The 18,476-nt window shown below is 40.5% G+C and overlaps 1 protein-coding gene across 2 annotated transcripts in view; it reads right to left on the minus strand.

Annotated features, from left to right (window-relative positions):
- LOC140211659 (hippocampus abundant transcript-like protein 1) overlaps positions 1–18,476 on the minus strand; it is a 77,211-nt gene that overhangs the window by 38,506 nt on the left and 20,229 nt on the right. For both annotated transcript variants that reach the window (XM_072281660.1, XM_072281661.1), the window contains 2 exons: positions 11,165–11,260; positions 7,130–7,192 (listed from right to left, as the gene is read on the minus strand). In XM_072281660.1, coding sequence (XP_072137761.1) covers positions 7,130–7,192; positions 11,165–11,260 — 159 coding nt within the window. The remainder of the gene's footprint in view (positions 1–7,129; positions 7,193–11,164; positions 11,261–18,476) is intronic.

The following is an 18,476-nucleotide window of genomic DNA, read 5'->3' on the forward strand; positions in this document are numbered from 1 at the left end:
CAACAAACAACAAGTCTCAACCACTGATCCCCGTGGTACATCACTGTTCCAGGTTTCCAGTCGTGTAATCAACTCTCCCCCCCCCCCACCCCACTATCATCTTACTACCAAAAGAATTTTGGATCTATTTTGCCATCTTACACTGGATCCCATGAACACTATTGCACTGGCCTAAATTTGCCTCAGTTAAATATTTTAAACCCACTTTGCAATTCTCATCCTGGTTTTAACTTGTCAGTTGTTTCCCCTGCCATTTCTCTAGTCTCCATTTTTTTTAAACCCCTTGAATTATTACATTCCTCAGATTCTAATCAATTAATCACCAGATTTAACTCATCCAGTTTTGGTGGCAAGACCATTAATTGTAATGCCCAAACACCTTAAACCTCCATCTATGTAGACCCCATCTATGCAATTTTAATAAGCTCCTTAAAATCTAGATCTTTGACAAAGATTTAATTATCTGCACTGTGAATCCACAGTTGGTTTGGTACCAATTATTGCTTGACAATGCCTTTGTAAAGGATCTTGCAACATGCTACATTAAAAACAACACGCAATTAATTTCATTGTTGATTTCCATATTGCACTCTTTTGAGAAAAACTTTCTTTCCTGTTGAACACTGAATGTTACAGCAAAAATCAACATTTGGATTTCTTCCACCACTACTACTGACGCCCTGAGAAGGTTTAAAACACTATGGATGCATACCTTGTTCACTTGAATCTGGAACATTACACATTTGGGGCATTCGCAATGGAAAAATATAGGCACACCAGACAATTGGCCAATCAGCTTTGATTGTGCAGATGTTGGAAATCTTAAGCAATACACAAAATGCTGGAAAAACTCAACAGCATCGATGGAGGGGAATAAAGAGTTGACGTTTCGGGCTGAGACACTTCATCAGGACTGGAAGGGAATGGGGCAGAAGCACAGTAAGATAGGGGAGATGGAGGAGTACAAGTGGAGAAGGTGTTGGGGAGCATTACCAGTGTGGGCTTGGAACATGGACTGTTCCACATAGCTGATGATGAGGAAGGCATAACTGGGGCCCAAGTTGGTGCCTGTGGCTACACCTCTGGTCTGAAGGAAGTGGAAGGAACCAAAAGAGAAATTGTTAAGGGTGAGAATGAGTTCTATCAGATGGAGAAGAGTGGTGGTGGAGGGGGATCTGGTAAGGTCTGTTGTCCACAAAGGACTTCCTGATGGAGGACGGAGGTACATGTCCATAGAGAAAATAAAGTGATCAGGGCCAGGAAACAAGGTGATGGTCCACCATTCTCTCCAATTAGATTTCTCCTCCTTCAGCCCTTTATCTCTTTCATCTCCCAGCTTCTTGCATCATCTCCTCTTCCCCACCTGATCTCAACTATCACCTGGCAGCTTATACTCTCCTTCCCCTCTACCCACCTTCTCCTCCATTCCTTTCCAGTACTGATGAAATGTCTCAGCCTGAAACATCAACTGCTTATTCCCCTCCACAGATGACCTGCTGAGTTCCTCCAGCATTGTGTGTGTTGGAAAAGAAATATAGACTATTCTAAAGTAAACACTGTCCCGAGTAGGAAATGTACTTGAAAGATAAAGACTCGAGGAATCCAGTGTTCACTATGACAAAATCTCTCAGATTTGGTGATTTTATATCAATGGGTAAACTGATTTATTATTGTCACATACAGAGGTACCATGGAAAAACTTTGTTATAGACGCCACTCATACAAATAATTTCATCACCTCCTATCATTATACCAAGCAGTAACAGAGTACAGAATATAGTGTTACAGTTACGGAGAAGGTGCAGTGCAGGCACACAATAAGGTACAAGTCATTGATATGTTAGGTTGTGATATTAACAGTCCATTTTATTGTACAAGAGGCCCACTTGATAACTTTGGACAACAATGATTTTGCTTCCTGAATAACTTTGGATGCATTTTATGACTTTTAGGCTGCTGACAAGAAAATCACCATGAAATTTCCCTATCACGCACCTTTTTTTGCCTGCATGTTATTTTAATTCATAATTCATCAGAATAACTGATGCCAAGATTAAGAAAGGCATTCTTGTTGGCCCATAAATCAAACAGGTCGTCAATGGCAGGCAATTCGAAGAACTTCAAGTGGGATTGGAGAAAAATCGCATGGAAGGCATTCAAGGATGTTGTTGAAAACTTTCTTGGCAACTACAGAGCACCAAGCCACATGCAGCTAGTTGACAACATGCTTCAAGCATACAAAACCATGAAGTACAACATGGCACTAAAGATTCATTTTCTGCATTCCCATTTAGATTTATTCCCTGCAAATCTTGGTGGTGTCAGGGACAAGCATGGTGAAAGGTTTCACCAGGACGTTGTGGTCATGGAGAAACAGTATCAGGGCAACTGGAATCCTTCAGTGCTGGCTGATTATTGTTGGACACAAACTAGAAACCTCAGAAATGAAGTACAAATGAAAATCATCAACAAAATGTTTTTAGCTTAGTTGAACTGTTGCAAGTCATCAGCGACTTTATGCAATTAAAAGCCTTGCATTCAATAAAAGTTAATTTCTTGTTTCTCCAAATTCCCATGTGATAGAAGTAGGTTGAAATCATGTTTGTGTTCAGCTTGAAGTTGTCTATTATAAACAAAAAAAAATTCCGAGGAAGCTACACTTTCGAAAAAAATTGTTGTCCAATGAGGTGGGGAGGGTGGAAAAGGGGAAGAAGAGATAATGGCTAGAGTTGAAGGGGTCTTTGATTATGTTGGCTGAGAAAAGTAGATTGAGTCCATGGAAGGAAGACTGGTTTTCATGCTGTGTTGACTTGTGACCACAACACTCTGTAGTTTCTTGCCATCGTTGGCAGAGCACTTGCCATACCAAGTCATGGTGCATTTGAGTAGGAAGCTTTCTATGGTGCATCATAAAAATACAGGTCGAAGGGGACATGCTGAATGTCTGTAGCTCCCTAGGGAAGTAGAGACACTGTTGCACTTTCTTGGCCATGGCACCTATACGTTGGTAAAGAACAGGTGATTGGTGGTTTACTCTGAGGAACTTAAACCTCTCAAACAGAAGTGCATTCAGCACCCCACTACCTAAAGTCAATGACTAGCTCTTTTGTTTAGCTAACATTGAGAGAAATGGTTGTTGTCATGACACCAAGCCACTTGGTTCCATCTCCTTCCTGTACTCTGACTCATTGTTAAAACCAAAATTACTTCATTTCAATATCATCTCAAAATATAATAGCAACAATTACTCTGAGGTGAACTTAAAGAATAAGATTGAACATAAATCACATCATTGCGTGGAGGAAGGAACATCTCTGGATTTATAATACTCCTTCCATTTATGTTTAACTGAAATCAAATTCAGACTAATTTTATTCCTTAAAATAATAAAGAAATGAAATGCAGAAGTGATAGTACATCATTATGAACAAAAATACAGCTCACAGTCAAATCTGATATAAAAATGCAGAAGATATTTAAGAAGTCAGGCAGCATCTGTAAAGCAAATAAACTATCTTCCTCTGCTCCCCATTTAATTTGTTCGTTTGTCATCGAAAGTGTTGAGGTAATGATCAATGAATGGTTATTGGCCAATTAGCTTTGATGATGAGTAATTCAAAGGGCTAAGGTGGAGATCATTTGTGTCCTCCATGTTTGAGTAATGCTTCTCGCCCATTGTCACTAATGTTGCCTTCTCCTCTAATGCTGACAAATATTCTATATTCATCTATATTCTGACAAAGCAAATTCAGGATTAAAATAAAAATTGCAATTTAATCAGATAGGATTTTGTATCTTCTGGTGAAAAACAGCCAATATCTCACAAACATTTTCATACGTTCAATATTTAATATCACTATTTGTGAATTTTAAGGTGAAATCCTTTATTCACCTATTTCTTCATCGTTGAAAATTCTTAACAAGACAGCTCTGGACATGATAAATTCTTGCACAGGTGAAAACAACTTTCCTGCTGAACATGCATATGCATGTACTTTCAATCAGTATACGGTGGTTAGGAACAAAGATGCAGAAGATTTTTTTTCTTGCCAAAAAGCACAGAGAACATCTGTAATATTATAATTGCTGATCCTGATTACAACTGTCAACTGAACATCAAACAGGAATCAAACTTGGCACCTTAAGATCTAGTAGTCTCTGTAATTTATCAAATAAACTTTAACCGGAAAATCCCAGGAGACGGATTTTAATAGATTCATTATATAATATCCATGATATTATTGCAGTTAGCAAGATAAGTTAGGTTTAAGCCAAACAACATTTCGGATCCAAAGACTAATAAACTTTCCTACTGATGTTGCTATTACTCCAACATCTATTAGACATTTCCAATTACGTTCAAAGCACTTCTATGATCTCATTTTTGACCTTCACCAATGCATTTAAAATAGGAAATTAAAGGGTTAAATTTAGATAGCCCTCAAAAAACTGATACAGGGTTCACAATATATGGTTTTTCCACACCTGAAGCTTCTGATGCTACAGGACTGCTGCATGGAACAGAATGGCAGGAGACAGCAGCGCTTCAAGTTAACCCACACTGCTGACCTGCCAATGTATAACCCAAAGGAAGAGATGTATTCTGCCTAAAGCACACTGGGGAAGTTGAAGCCCAAAGTCTGTGAATCTGCTGGAGGACAGAGGCAGCCTATGCTGGGGTTGGAGGACTGCATATGTGTGTCGGAAGAGAAGACCAGGGCTTGATTTGATGTTGTTGTTATGTTGCTTGTTGGGTTTTGTTTTGATCTGTTCTGTTTTGTCCTGCCGTGCACTGTGGACATGCAGGATTTCCCAGTGGCTAACCATGTTAATTCCAATCCCCGTTCCCATATGTCAATCCATGACCTCCTCTACCACCATAATGAGGCCGCTCTCAGGTTGGAGGAGCAATACCTCATATTGTCAGGGTAACAGGAGCAGAACTAAGCCATTGGACCCATTGAGTGTGACCTGCCATTCCATCATGCCTGATGATTAACCCTCTCAAATCCATTCTACTAGCTTCTCCTCATAACATTTGATGCCCTGCCTAAACAAGAACCTACCAACCTCCGCTTTAAATATACTCAATGACTTGGTCTTGACAGCGATCCATGGCAACGATTTCCATTCACCGCCCTCTGGCTAAAGAAATTCCTCCTCTCCTCTGTTCTAAATAGACACCCTTCTATTCTGAGACTCTGCCCTCTGGTCCTAGCCTCCAACCTGATGGTATGAACATTGATTTCTCCAACTTACAGTAATTTTCTCCCCTCCCCTCTTCCTCAATTCTCTCTGGTGCCCCTCTTGCCTCTTCTGTTCTCTTCACCTGCCTATCATCTTCCCTCGGTGGCCCCCCTTCCCTTTCTCCCATGATCCACTCTCCTCCCCTATCAGATTCTTCCTTCTCCAGCCCTTTACCTTTTCCATCTATCACCTTCCAGCTTCTTACTTCATCTCCCCTCTCCCACCCACCTGGATACACCCATCACCTTCTAGCTTGTACTCCTTCCTCTGCCCCAACCTTCTTAATCTGGCTTCTTCCCCCTTCCTTTCCATTCCTGATGAAGGATCTCAGCCTGAAACATCGACTGTTTGTTCATTCCCATAGGTGCTGCCTGACTTGCTGAGTTCCTCCAGGTGTGTGTCTGCGTCTGCTCTGAATTTCCATCATTTGCAGAATCAATTGCATTTATGGAGTACACTATTTTCCATTCGATATAAATATGACAAATATTTAATTTTCTTTTTGTAAAGATTTACTTGTTTATGATATTTACCAATCTCTTTATTTTTCATAGATTACAGTGAACACATGCATATTTTATATTTCAGACAAAAAACATAAATTCCTGTAATCAATTCTGAAATGGAACACTACATTTTTGAAAAATTCAATGAAAATCAGCCCATCAACTTGATCTTTTTACCTACCAACAAGCACAGGAATTTGTGGCAGATTAGATTGGGATCTATAAAGCTTCAAATGATGGCAATAGCCTTTCTCAAATGAAAAGCTAACACAGTAGTGAACTAACATAGATTACAGGAATGCAAATAATATTCCAGCTCTAAAAAGATACTGTTACAGAGCAGATGTTCCTTGTAGAATGCTGCTTCCAGCACTGATGTTGCAGAATCAAATCCACAATGTCATACTTTATTGAACCCAACGTCAAGCACAATGTATTAAAACTATTTGCTCACAGTCACTTTCAGGACCTTGGGCATCAAAGAAAGTATCATTGCTTAGCCTGCTAAACAATTAACATAAAACAGGCATCTTAACTCTCAAGGTACTTTGTTTACCTTGTTTCCAATTGAAGAGCTCTGAAGAATCTCATTCAGCGATCTTCAGCAGCTTATTTAGTGTGTACTCTCAGGCTTTGCCAATGTGGCTACTGCCTTTTTAGAACAGACTGTGTGAATTACATACTGATAGTGTCTTACAGCAGGTTAAACTTAGAGGGATTTTGCTTAAGAATATGTAGAACATTCCAAAAACAAATCTGTCGAAATAAATTCAGCAATGCATAAGCATGACCAAGTTGAACAATTGGGGCATTAGTAAATAGCATTAATCTCAGAAACTGAATAAAGAGTTATGCCTTTGTGTTGACTAATTTGACAAAGAAAACAAACATTTTAACTAATGACACATACAAAGTGCATCCAGAAGCTTAAAGCAAAACAAAGATTAAAAGATGTCATCCCAGCAAAATGGCAATTTTTCCTGTATTGCACTATTCTTTCACACATTGTGCACGTGCTAAACCTTGTCATGAGTTTCTTTGGGAACATCTTTGAAAAATCTAGGTGATGGTATTCAAAGAGAACTTGACTCTTTAGAGTATCAAACTTTCAAAAACGACATGACACTTCTGCAAAGAAGTAGGGAGCAATGAGGAACAGCAATACAGTTACTGCACTGACTCAGTTGTGTAGTTTTTTTTTGTTAGAAACATACAGGATCACATGAATAGTATGACCTTTAAAATGTGTGGTGCCCGATCTGCATAAGCACTTCATCTCATATGTAATAAGCATCTCCCCATATATTAATTTCTAAAAAAGTATATCTAACTTTGTTTCTGTTTATCAGGAATGTGAATTTTGGAGACATTCTTACCTTTACACCCTGAATAAGGCCATTCATTAAAAATGTATGCTTAGGAAAAGTTTCATGCAAAACCTGTCAAAGAAAGATGTAAAAATATTACATATAATGAAGTGAAAATACTAAGTAATAACTGCATCTAAATAAAAACAGGTTTAACAATTGTCAAAACTTCCACTATGAGCAAGTCAAAATTAAACAAGTTTCAAATGCTTTGTTTTAGCAAGAGCTACATTTGTAGATTAATGAAAATCAACTACACTAAAACCTACATGTGCTATGCAAAGAATTTTTATGTACAACAGTTGATTCCAAGAAACTAAGGCATTAAACTCATTCACTTAACATTTTTCATATTTCTTATGATAGGGAAAGAGGCCACTCAGCCTATCAAACTGATGCCAGCTCTCACAGCAATTCCAACCCTCCATTTTCCTGAAATCTATTCTCTCTCAGATGCCCATCAATTCCACTCTGATTACATCAGTGGCAATTTATTGTAGCTAATTATCCAATTAATCAGTCTGTTCTGTGACGTAGGAGTAAATCAGCTGCAGGACTAAACACAGATTGCTGGGGCAGTGAACCACTCTGCTGTCAGTTTGGACTTTATTCACAGAGAGCATAAATACCTCAAATACTGACTAAACAAGGTCAGGAAACTCAAACTTTCTCTTGGGAATTCTGTAGTTCTCCACTTGCAGCAATGACTTTAACTGCTCTGGGTTTCAACTGTATTTTTTCCCCTGTACCCAAAGGCTGCCACACAGAAAAGCAAGGAATTGTTTACAGCGTAAAAGGAAATGAATTCAAATAAGAGGGTGGAAAAGACCAAATAAAAAAAAGGCATTTAAGCCAGGGAAAGACAGAAGTATAATTGCAGATGTCTCAGAGAATCGTGAAAGATTTCAGACCAAGGAAAAAGAAATCAGTATCCTGGTTACAGGTTTCTCTCACCTGCAACTACTTCTTGCAAATTATTCAATTAAGTGGCTAAAACACCAATATACACTCAGTGACCACTTTACTGGGTACCTCCAAACATCTGCTCATTAATGCAAATATCTAACCAGCCAACCATATGCCAGCAAATCAATACACAAGCATGCAGGCATGTTCAACAGGTTCAGTTGTTGTTCAGACCAAACATCAGAAAGGGAAAGAAATATGATCCAAGTGACTTTGACTGTGGAATGATAATTGGTATCAGACGGGGTGGCTTGAGTATCTCCCGGGATATTTTTTTTTAAACGCACAGCAGTCTCTGAAGTTTACAGAGAATGGTGTGAAAAACAGAGAAAAAAAATCAAGTAAGCAATATTTCTGAGGGTGGAAACACCTTGTTAATGACAGGGGTCAGAGAGTGGCCAGACTGGTTTAGGCTGACAGTAAGGCAACAGTAATTCAAATAACTATGTATTAGAACAGTGGTGTACAGTAGGGCACCTCTGAATGCACAACACATCAAACCTTGAAGTGGATGGGCTACAGCAGAAGGTACAGGTAAAGTGGCCAATGAGTGTATAATTTCTCTTCTCTCCACCCTTTCTCACTGCAATCCTGACACATCTATCTTGTGGACCCTCCACTTAGTAACCAATACCTATTCACTTATCTCATTACTATTTGTCGAACACTCTGAAATGCAAATTGACTGCAGTGGTTTTAGTTAGCTGAACAAACTAAGATACCCAATATATTACTCTAATACCTAGGGACAATAACCATTAACCAGGATAACTTAAATACTCCAGCTTACTGAATTATGCTACCGTAAGCAGTTTATAATTCATTCTTTGCAAATGGTATAGCACACTCCACTATCCATAAGAACCCCTTTGCACTTTATTTCTCCCTATTACAAAACAGGCTTTTTTTTCTAAATTATGGCAATCATAAATGGTAGCAATGCACATTTTAAGTAATCGAAGTATTATCTTTGGCAAAGGAAAGCTTCCTCTGCGCCATATGTTAATGTGGATTCAGAAGGTCCTTGCCGACAAGAAAAAAAATTGATCAGAAGTGTTTAATTTAAGCAGCTAAAGACTTTTTCCTCTACCTGTAAATGCCTTTTGTATAAAAGTAACTGCAAAAAGTTTTAGTGAAAAAAAAGGCACATCACTGTACTGACAATTCATTTGCTTCACATGAAGTCTTACTTCAACAGAAGTAGTAAATACTGTCAATTTGTATTGATTATCAAGAAAACTCTGGATTTATTTTGGTTAAAATTAAATTGTGGAATGGAAAATGATCAAATGAAACATCACCGCCTGCTCACTTCGTAAAAACTGATTTGCTGTGAAGCACTTTCCATTTGACATTATCACCGTATGTTTTATAATGTTTCCACCCCAAAGCATTAACAACAACAAGACCAGATTCAAATCATTTAACGTCAACACTGGCTGTGTTTATTTTCCCCAAGCTGGGCAGAACTACATACAGTAATGTGAAATAACCGTTCAATATTTTTCAGTTGTTTCAGGAATAGAGGCTGCCCTGGAAGTTAATCAAGCTACTATGCCGGTTGAATAATATTACAAGATACTAACGTTATTATTGAAATTAAGAACAGTAAAGTGCTTTAAAGCACTTTTACTTACGATTTCCTCCCCCCAAAACAACATATAGTGTCTTGATTAGGCAAATAAAACCTTGTTTTGTGTGTAAAAGTAGCACAAAACAAAAATAATCAGTATCAGCCAACTTACACACCACGACTCTCCAAACCCTGTAACCCAGACCATCCAGATGGAAAAGCACAGGAGACACTTTGTTTATACCAAACATCACTTTCTCCTCCAGGCTGACAATGTACCAAATGATATTCATCTTGCTGTGCCTTTCACTCAAGCTTCAGTCACGCAAGGTAGACGGAACCAGTTAATTCAAAATTATATATTAATAAAGGCATTAACTTACATTTATGTTAATGTAGATTAACTGGCAACCTCTAAATACTAATATCTAGAAACTGGGACAATTCTTTTTCCCTTATTTGGGGGGGTGGGAGAGAGCGAGAGAGAGCCTGTGGTACGTTGAATTACTGGGTGAACGAGCAGTCCTTGGGGTACTGCAAGTCTGTGTCTTTATTAATGCTTTGCTGTGCGCTTGAGTACTGGGTGGGGGGCACCGATGCTTTTATGCTGGTGGGGGAGGACAGCGTTCGTTGCTTTGCTGCTGCTTATACGTGGGGGGGGGGGGGCGGTTTGAGGTTCTAATATTTAACTGTCATTCATTCTTTGGGACACTCCCCTGGTTTAGTAGATGTTTGCAAAAAAGAATTTCAGGATGTATATTGTATACATTTCTCTGACATTAAATGTACCTATTGACCTATACTTCAAAGTACAATTTGAACAAGGCTTCTAAACTATGCAACTACAACTACAAGGTAGCATAGTGGTTAGCACAACACTCTACAGTACCAGCGACCCAGGTTCAGCTCCCCCCGCCGCCTGTAAGGAGTGTGCAAGTTCTCTCCGTGACCACATGGATTTCCTTCAGGTGCTCAGGTTTCCTCTCACAGTCCAAATATGTACCAGCTGGTAGGCTAATCGCACATTGTAAATTGACATACGATTAAGCTCGGATTAAATCGGGGAATTGCTGGGCAGCATGGCTCAAAGGGCTATAGAAAGGCCTACTCTGCCACTGTATCTCAATCATTAAAAACATTTTATTACTATTTTAAATACATAATATTTTAAAAAAACATGCGTAGGTTCTACATACCTCCTCCACACTGAATAGGACTGTGTGTAGCTTGAAAATGAATACTAAACGTTACTAGTGTTTGTTGGTACATTGGCAACTTTCTGGAGAAAATGATAGGCAGTAATACAGAACACAAAGTTTGATTTCCAAAGAGTGACAGCCTCGAGATCTGGAACCTTGCCGCATTCAAAAGTGATCACATTTTTCACCACATGCTCATAATCTCAAAAAAAAATTCAGAACTTCATGCTTGGTCAGTTCAGTAAAAGTATACTTCTGCTTGAAGATTTAATTGCAGGAAAGTACCATGAAACACACTGTACTTACTGTTAGCATTGGAGTAGTTAACAGTCCCCAGGCAAAGAATTCTAAAAAGATGACAACTACTGCATGATAAACACTAGGCCGCCCAATTCCATGTTGCTGAAAAAAAAGAAATGAAACAATTTACTACAGGAATAAAAAATTATAAAATTGTGCTGTGCACCCAAATATTCTGCACCAAGTTTAGTAACAAAACATTCAATGCAATATAGTATATATAGATATTTCCTACAATGGATAAGTTCTAATTTTGTAAAAATCGTATTTTTAAAATCAGATGTTAAATGGAGAGGGCATATCTTTAATGTACTATACGTCTGAATATACTCTCAGTAGCTACTTTAATGTACATGAGTAGAACCAGGTGTGGTCTTGTGGTGCTGTAGCCTATCCACTTCAAAGTGTGATGTGTTGTGTATTCAGATATGCTCTCTACACGCTGTTACATTGTGTGTTTATTTGAGTTACTGTCGACTTCCTGTCAGAGCTTGAACCAGTCTAGCCTACCTCCTCTGACTTTCTCATTAACAAGGCATTTTCGCCCACAGAACTGCCGCTCACAATATTCAAAGTAAATTTATTATCCAAGTACATATACATCACCATATACTACCCTAAGATTTATTTTCTTCTGAGCATGTAAATTAGAAAGAAGCAATTGAATCAATGAAAAACTGGACGCAACAGGGATGAACAACCAACCAATGTACAAAAGACAAACTGCACAAATAGCAAAATAAATAAGCAGGCAATAAATGAGAACACAAGTTGTACAGCTCTTAAGAGTGAGTCCATAGATTGTGGAATCAGTTCAGTGTGGGGGTGATTGAAGTTATTTCTCCTTTGATTCAAAAGCCTGATGGTTGAGGGGTATTAACTGCTGGTGTGGGAAAGGATACTTTTTTTGCTTTTCGCATCATTCTCTGAACTCTAGAGGCTATTGTGCGTTTTCTTAAAAATCGCACGAGATCAGCTGTTTCTGAGATACGCAAACCACTCTGCCTGGCGCCCAACAATCATTCCACGGTCAAAGTCACTTAAATCACGTTTCTAAAATGCAAACATGAGGAAATCTGCAGATGCTGGAAATTCAAGCAAACACACAAAAAAATGCTCGTGAACACAGCATCTATAGGAAGAGGTACAGTCCACGTTTCGGGCCAAGACCCTTCATCAGGACTAACTGAAAGAAGAGCTAGTAAGAGATTTGAAAGTGAAAGTGGGAGGGGGAGATCCGAAATGATAGGAGGAGAAGAAATTCTCCTATCGTTTCGGATCTCTCCCTCCCACTTTCAAATCTCTTACTATCTCTTCTTTCAATTAGTCCTGCCGAAGGGTCTCGGCCCGAAACGTCAACTGTACCTCTTCCTATAGATGCTGCCTGGCCTGCTGCGTTCACCAGCACTTTTTGTGTGTGTTGCTTAAATCACATTTCTTCCTCATTCTGATGTTTGGTCAGAACAATAACAGAACCTCTTGACCATGTCTGCATGCTTCTATGCATTGAGTTGCTGTCACATGATTGGCTGATTAGATATTGCATTAACTAATAAAATAGCCACTGAGTATATACTTGCAACATAATTCATAATTTCTTAAACCATGCAATTAGCTTGGATAATGTCTATTATGCTAATGATTCTCATTGAAATTTATGGGTTTTCACTTCCGATATCCCTGGAATACTGTATCCTCCTAGCTTCACATACACCATGCTCAAAATTCAAATCCTTATCCTCTTGGCACCTAAATTTGAACCAAGACAGCTCCCTCCTAACACACATTTTAGCCCCACTCACAACACGTTGGGGGAACTCAACAGGTCGGACAGCATCCGTGGAAACGATCAGTCAACGTTTCGGGCCGGAACCCTTCATCAGGACTGAAGAGGGAAGGGGCAGAGGCCCTATAACGAAGGTGTGGGGAGGGTGGGAAGGAGAAGGCTGGTAGGTTCCAGGTGAAAAACCAGTAAGGGGAAAGATAAAGGGGTGGGGGAAGGGGAAGCAGGGAGATGATAGGCAGGAAAGGTGAAGAAGGAATAGGGGAAAACACAATGGGTAATAGGAGGCGGAACCATGAGGGAGGTGATAGGCAGCTGGGGGAGGGGGCAGAATGAAATAGGGATAGGGGAAGGGAGGGGGAGGGAATTACCGGAAGTTGGAGAATTCTATGTTCATACCAAGGGGGCTGGAGACTACCTAGACGGTATATGAGGTGTTGCTCCTCCAACCTAAGTTTAGCCTCATTATGGCAGTAGAGGAGGCCATGTATGGACATATCCAAATGGGAATGGGAAGGAGAGTTGAAGTGGGTGGCTACCGGGAGATCCTATCTGTTGTGGCGGATGGAGCGGAGGTGCTTGACGAAGCGGTCCCCCAATCTCCGTCGGGTTTCACCGATGTAGAGGAGGCCGCACCGGGAGCGCTGGACGTAATAGATGACCCCAACAGACTTTTAATCTGAGGGTCCAGGGTTCAAGACCCCGTCCAGGTGCTGACATCTCGTCGGTTTAAACCATTCAGGGCCCTAAACAGTCCTTCCAGATGAGGCAACACTTCACTTGTGAGTCTGTTGGGGTCATCTATTGCATCCGGATATGTCCATACATGGCCTCCTCTACTGCCATAATGAGGCTAAACTGAGGTTGGAGGAGCAACACCTCATATACCATCTAGGTAGTCTCCAGCCCCTTGGTATGAACATAGAATTCTCCAACTTCCGGTAATTCCCTCCCTCTCCCTTCCCCTATTCCTATTTCACTCTGCCCCCTCCCCCAGCTGCCTATCACCTCCCTCATGGTTCCGCCTCCTACTACCCATTGTGTTTTCCCCTATTCATCCTTCACCTTTCCTGCCTATCATCTCCCTGCTTCCTCTCCCCCACCCCTTTATCTTTCCCCTTACTGGTTTTTCACCTGGAACCTACCAGCCTTCTCCTTCCCACCCTCCCCCCACCTTCTTTATAGGGCCTCTGCCCCTTCCCTCTTCAGTCCTGATGAAGGGTTGCGGCCCGAAACGTTGACTGATCATTTCCATGGATGCTGCCCGACCTGCTGAGTTCCTCCAGCGCGTTGTGAGTGTTGCTTTGACCCCAGCATCTGCAGAGTATTTTGTGTTTAAACGTTTTAGCCCCATCCCCAACTGTATTGTTTTTCGCTCTCTTATCTTCGGCTGTTATTGCCAATGCGACCAATTTGTCTACTTTATTGCTTTCCTTTCATTGTCAGTCTCTGAAGGACAACACCTGTCTTTTTTAACACTGATAGTTCTTGCTTTTCCTTCTCATGCCCTTCAAAGTAGTACCCTAACTTTCTTTTCTTCTTAGGAACATGCTATTCCTACAATGACATTTTTAATAGGCAGAGCAGGTTTCCACTAATGCTGATGACACAAAGTTTTATCCCTTCACAATATCTCTTGACTACATAACTATCTTTACAAAGTCCACCTTTATAACTCAATTTGGGAATGAACCTAATTCCATCCAATTTAACAGCTGTTTGCATATGTCCCTTCTCTTATTGGTTTTCAATCTGAAAACAAAATTAAACTAATATATTGAAGACACAAGCAATCTCATAACTGTTCAAGATGCAGCATCTTGAATTTAGTAATTTGCTTTATTATCTATTTCTTAATTTACTACACTCAATTATCAATAGAAAAATACCCTGCTTCTTAAGAGCAACAATGAGCTTGGCGTCACCTGCACTTCCAATGATGCCCTTGCGGATGTTACCCAGTGTGTTCAGCAATCAGTTTCTTTGGACTATGCAGTTTTATTGAACACTCAGTTTCAGTAATGAACATGGGTGATAAACAGTAAAATTCTTCACCTAAAGTATATTCTGTGCCTTTTTACTCCCCCTCCACCAAACACTTTCCAGGCAATGCTCAACTTAGCTGACTATTTATCAATAGGAGCAACAAGCTTTTGTTCCCAAAGTAAGATTAATAGTATTTCACCCTGGGTTAGTTTGGCCAAGATCCACAAGTCTATATCCAAGGTCTCCCAACTGTATGCATATCGCTATACTCGTGTATAGAAAACAAGCATTTGGAAGACTGGTGGGATTGCTTTGCCAGCTGCCACAGGCACCTTCTTCCATATGGGAATTCAAATTCATGGCCACAGTTCTAACTTGAAAATTTTCTTTTGATTTGGGAACAGATCTCAGGAATGGAATCCTGTTGCAGCCTGGAGAAGACCTATATCTCCATCTTTGATAGATCCATCTTGCTCCTGGACAAGACATGTTCAGGGATAGTGATACTTTGAAATAATACTTTCAAAGTTTGCATTTATAGACAATGCAACATAGAATTAAAATATTTTCCTGTACTATATTTGCAAAATTAATTTTGTTGTATACAGTATTTAATATATCAGTAATATCGTAAATATATTGTTTGATTGGCATTCTTTGATGTTTATATAATGTATTGTGGTTTATATGTAAAAGTATGTAAACAGCATATGTCATGTCACTACTTACATGACTTGCTTAAAGTAAACATGAAGTTAGATACATTATTCCGGACTCTTGCTTTTATTTCGGTTCACTTTTACGTGTTTTGGAGATACAAAACTTAACAGTTGTCATCGGGGAGCACACATAGTGGTACAACCAGCAGAGCTACTGCCTCACAGCTTCGGCACCCTGGCCTCAATGCGGACCTCTGTTGTTGTCTGTACCAAGTTAGTTCGCTCACTGTGTGACCACATGGGTTAATCACAGGTGGCCTGGTTTCACCACTCATCCCAAAGATGCGTGGCTAGTAGGTTAATTTTCCACCACCAATTGCTCATAGTGTACAGGTGAGTGGGAGGAATTCAGGAATGTTGATTTGAACATGGAGAATAGAATGGGGTAGTTAATTAGTTTGTTACCAGCACTTGCACTAGTGAAAGGTGTCATCTTTTCATTCTGAACACAAGTACATCAATAGAGCATGAAAGGTAATACAATAATAAAATACAGAATTTAGTGTAACCCTCTGTAGAGAAATTGCAGCGCAGGTAGACAATAATGTGCAATGGCTATGATGTGGTAAACTGGGAGATCAACATTTCTGCCTCATCATACAAGAGGTGCATGGGTGAGTCTAATTACAGCAGGTTAGAAGCCATACTTGAGCCTGTTGGGAGGTGCATTCAAGCTAGAGTAACTGCTCAATGGAAACTTGGAAAGACAGAGAGAATCACGGGGGTGGGAGGAGTCCCTAATCACTTTGGCTGCCTTCCCTAAGCATCACAAAGTTCGGACAGAGTCAATGGAAGAGAGGCTGTTTGTCATGATAGACTGGGTAGGGAGTGTTCACAACTGCAATTTCATGATAAAAAGCTATGATACATGCAGATAGGGTGTTTTTTCATCTTTGGGAACATGCCAAATTTCCTCATCTTAGTGAGATGTTTGTATGCTTTCTTGGCAATTGCACCTACAGGGTTAGACCAAGACAACCTGTGGTGATATTTACACCTAGAAAATTGAAGATCTCAACCATCTCCACCTCAGCACCATTGATAAAGGTAGGGCAATGTATTCTGACCCTCTTGCTGAAGTCACGAAGACAGGTGGTCATTAAGGAAAAGGTGATTGTCCTGGCACACTGTTACTAGGCTCTTATCTCCTTCCTGTACTTCACCTCGTCATTGTTTGATATCTGGCTCACAATGGTGGTGTCGGCTGTGAACTAGTAACTGGAGTTAGAGCAGAATCTGACTACAGAGTTCAGTACATAGGTACAAAAGGGGCTGAGAGCACAGCCTTGTGCCCCAGTGTTGAGGATAATTGTGGCAGAAGTGTGTTGCCTATTTTTGCTGATGGGAGTCTGTTGGTCAGGTAGTCAAGGATTCCACTGCACAAGGAAATTCCCAGTCCTGGGTTAAGGAGCTTGGAGATGTGTTTATTTGAAATTATTGTAAATGTAAGCTGGAGCATGACCTACCTGACTGGCAGACCACAGTTTGTGTGTCTTTGGAGCCATGTGCCAGACATGGCTATAAGCAACACTGGGTCCCCACAGGGGACTGTATTGGCTCCCTTCCTGTTTACGCTATATACCTCGGAGTTTAGATATAACACTGAGTCATGTCATCTTCAGAAATTCTCTCATGATTCAGCAATATTTGGGTGTATAAAGGGGGATAGGAGGATGAATCCATGGCTCTGGTGGAGGACTTTGTCAAATGGTGCAAGCTGAATCATCTGCAGCTCAACATCAGTGAGACAAAGGAGATGGTGATGGACTTTAGGAAGACTAAGCCTGCACTGCTCCCTGTTACTATTGATGGTGAAGATGTGGATGTGGTAAGGACTACAAGTACCTGGGGGTGTACCTGGATGACAGACTTGAGTGGTGCACCAATACAGAGGCTATGGACAAGAAGGCCAGAGTCACCTCTACTTCCTGAGGAGACTGAGGCCCTTTGGAGTATGTAGGCCTCTCCTTCACATTCTACCAGTCTGTTGTCGCCAATACAATCTTCTATGTGGTGGTGTGATTAGAAAGGCTGGCTCTGTTATGGGAATCAAACTGGACACTCTGGAGACTGTGGTGGAACAAAGGACCCTATGGAAAATCCTGGCAATTCTGGACAATGTTTCTCACCCTCTGCACGCCACCTTGGCTGAACAGAGGAGCACTTTTAGTAATAGAGTAAGACAACTGTGATGCTCCAAAGAGCACTATACAAGGCCACACTTACCCTTGGCCATTAGGCACTACTATGAGTCAACCTATAGCCGGGGAAGTGACAACCTCCTCCCGCACCCCCCCCCCCTTTGAGGTAGTTTATTTTTTCTTTCTTACTTCTCTTCTGATATTTATACCTGTGCACTTGTAATGCTGTGACACTGTAATTCCCTTTGGGATCAATGAAGTATCTATCTAGTAGGCTAAGAAGGGGTTGGGGAAGGTGAAAAGTGTTAAATGATTACTCAAATTGTAAAATAATATATAAGATGATATATATTAGTGATCAAGTCTGGATTTTCATGTGACATTCTGATATGTCTATCCATAGCCTCCTCTACTGGAAAGATGAAGCCACACTCAGGTTGGAGGAACAACACCTTATATTCCCTCTGGGTAGCCCCCAACCTGATGGCTTGAACATTGACTTCGCTAACTTCCGCTAATGCCCCACCTCCCCCTCGTACCCATCCGTCTTTCTCCCCGGACATCCTGTCCCATGATCCTCTCATATCCCCTTTGTCAATCACCTGTCCAGCTCTTGGCTCCATCCCTCCCCCTCCTGTCTTCTCCTATCATTTCAGATCTCCCCCTCCCACTTTCAAATCTCTTACTAG

This window comes from Mobula birostris, chromosome 17 (genome assembly GCF_030028105.1).
Source record: "Mobula birostris isolate sMobBir1 chromosome 17, sMobBir1.hap1, whole genome shotgun sequence".
Classification (NCBI taxonomy): domain Eukaryota; kingdom Metazoa; phylum Chordata; class Chondrichthyes; order Myliobatiformes; family Myliobatidae; genus Mobula; species Mobula birostris.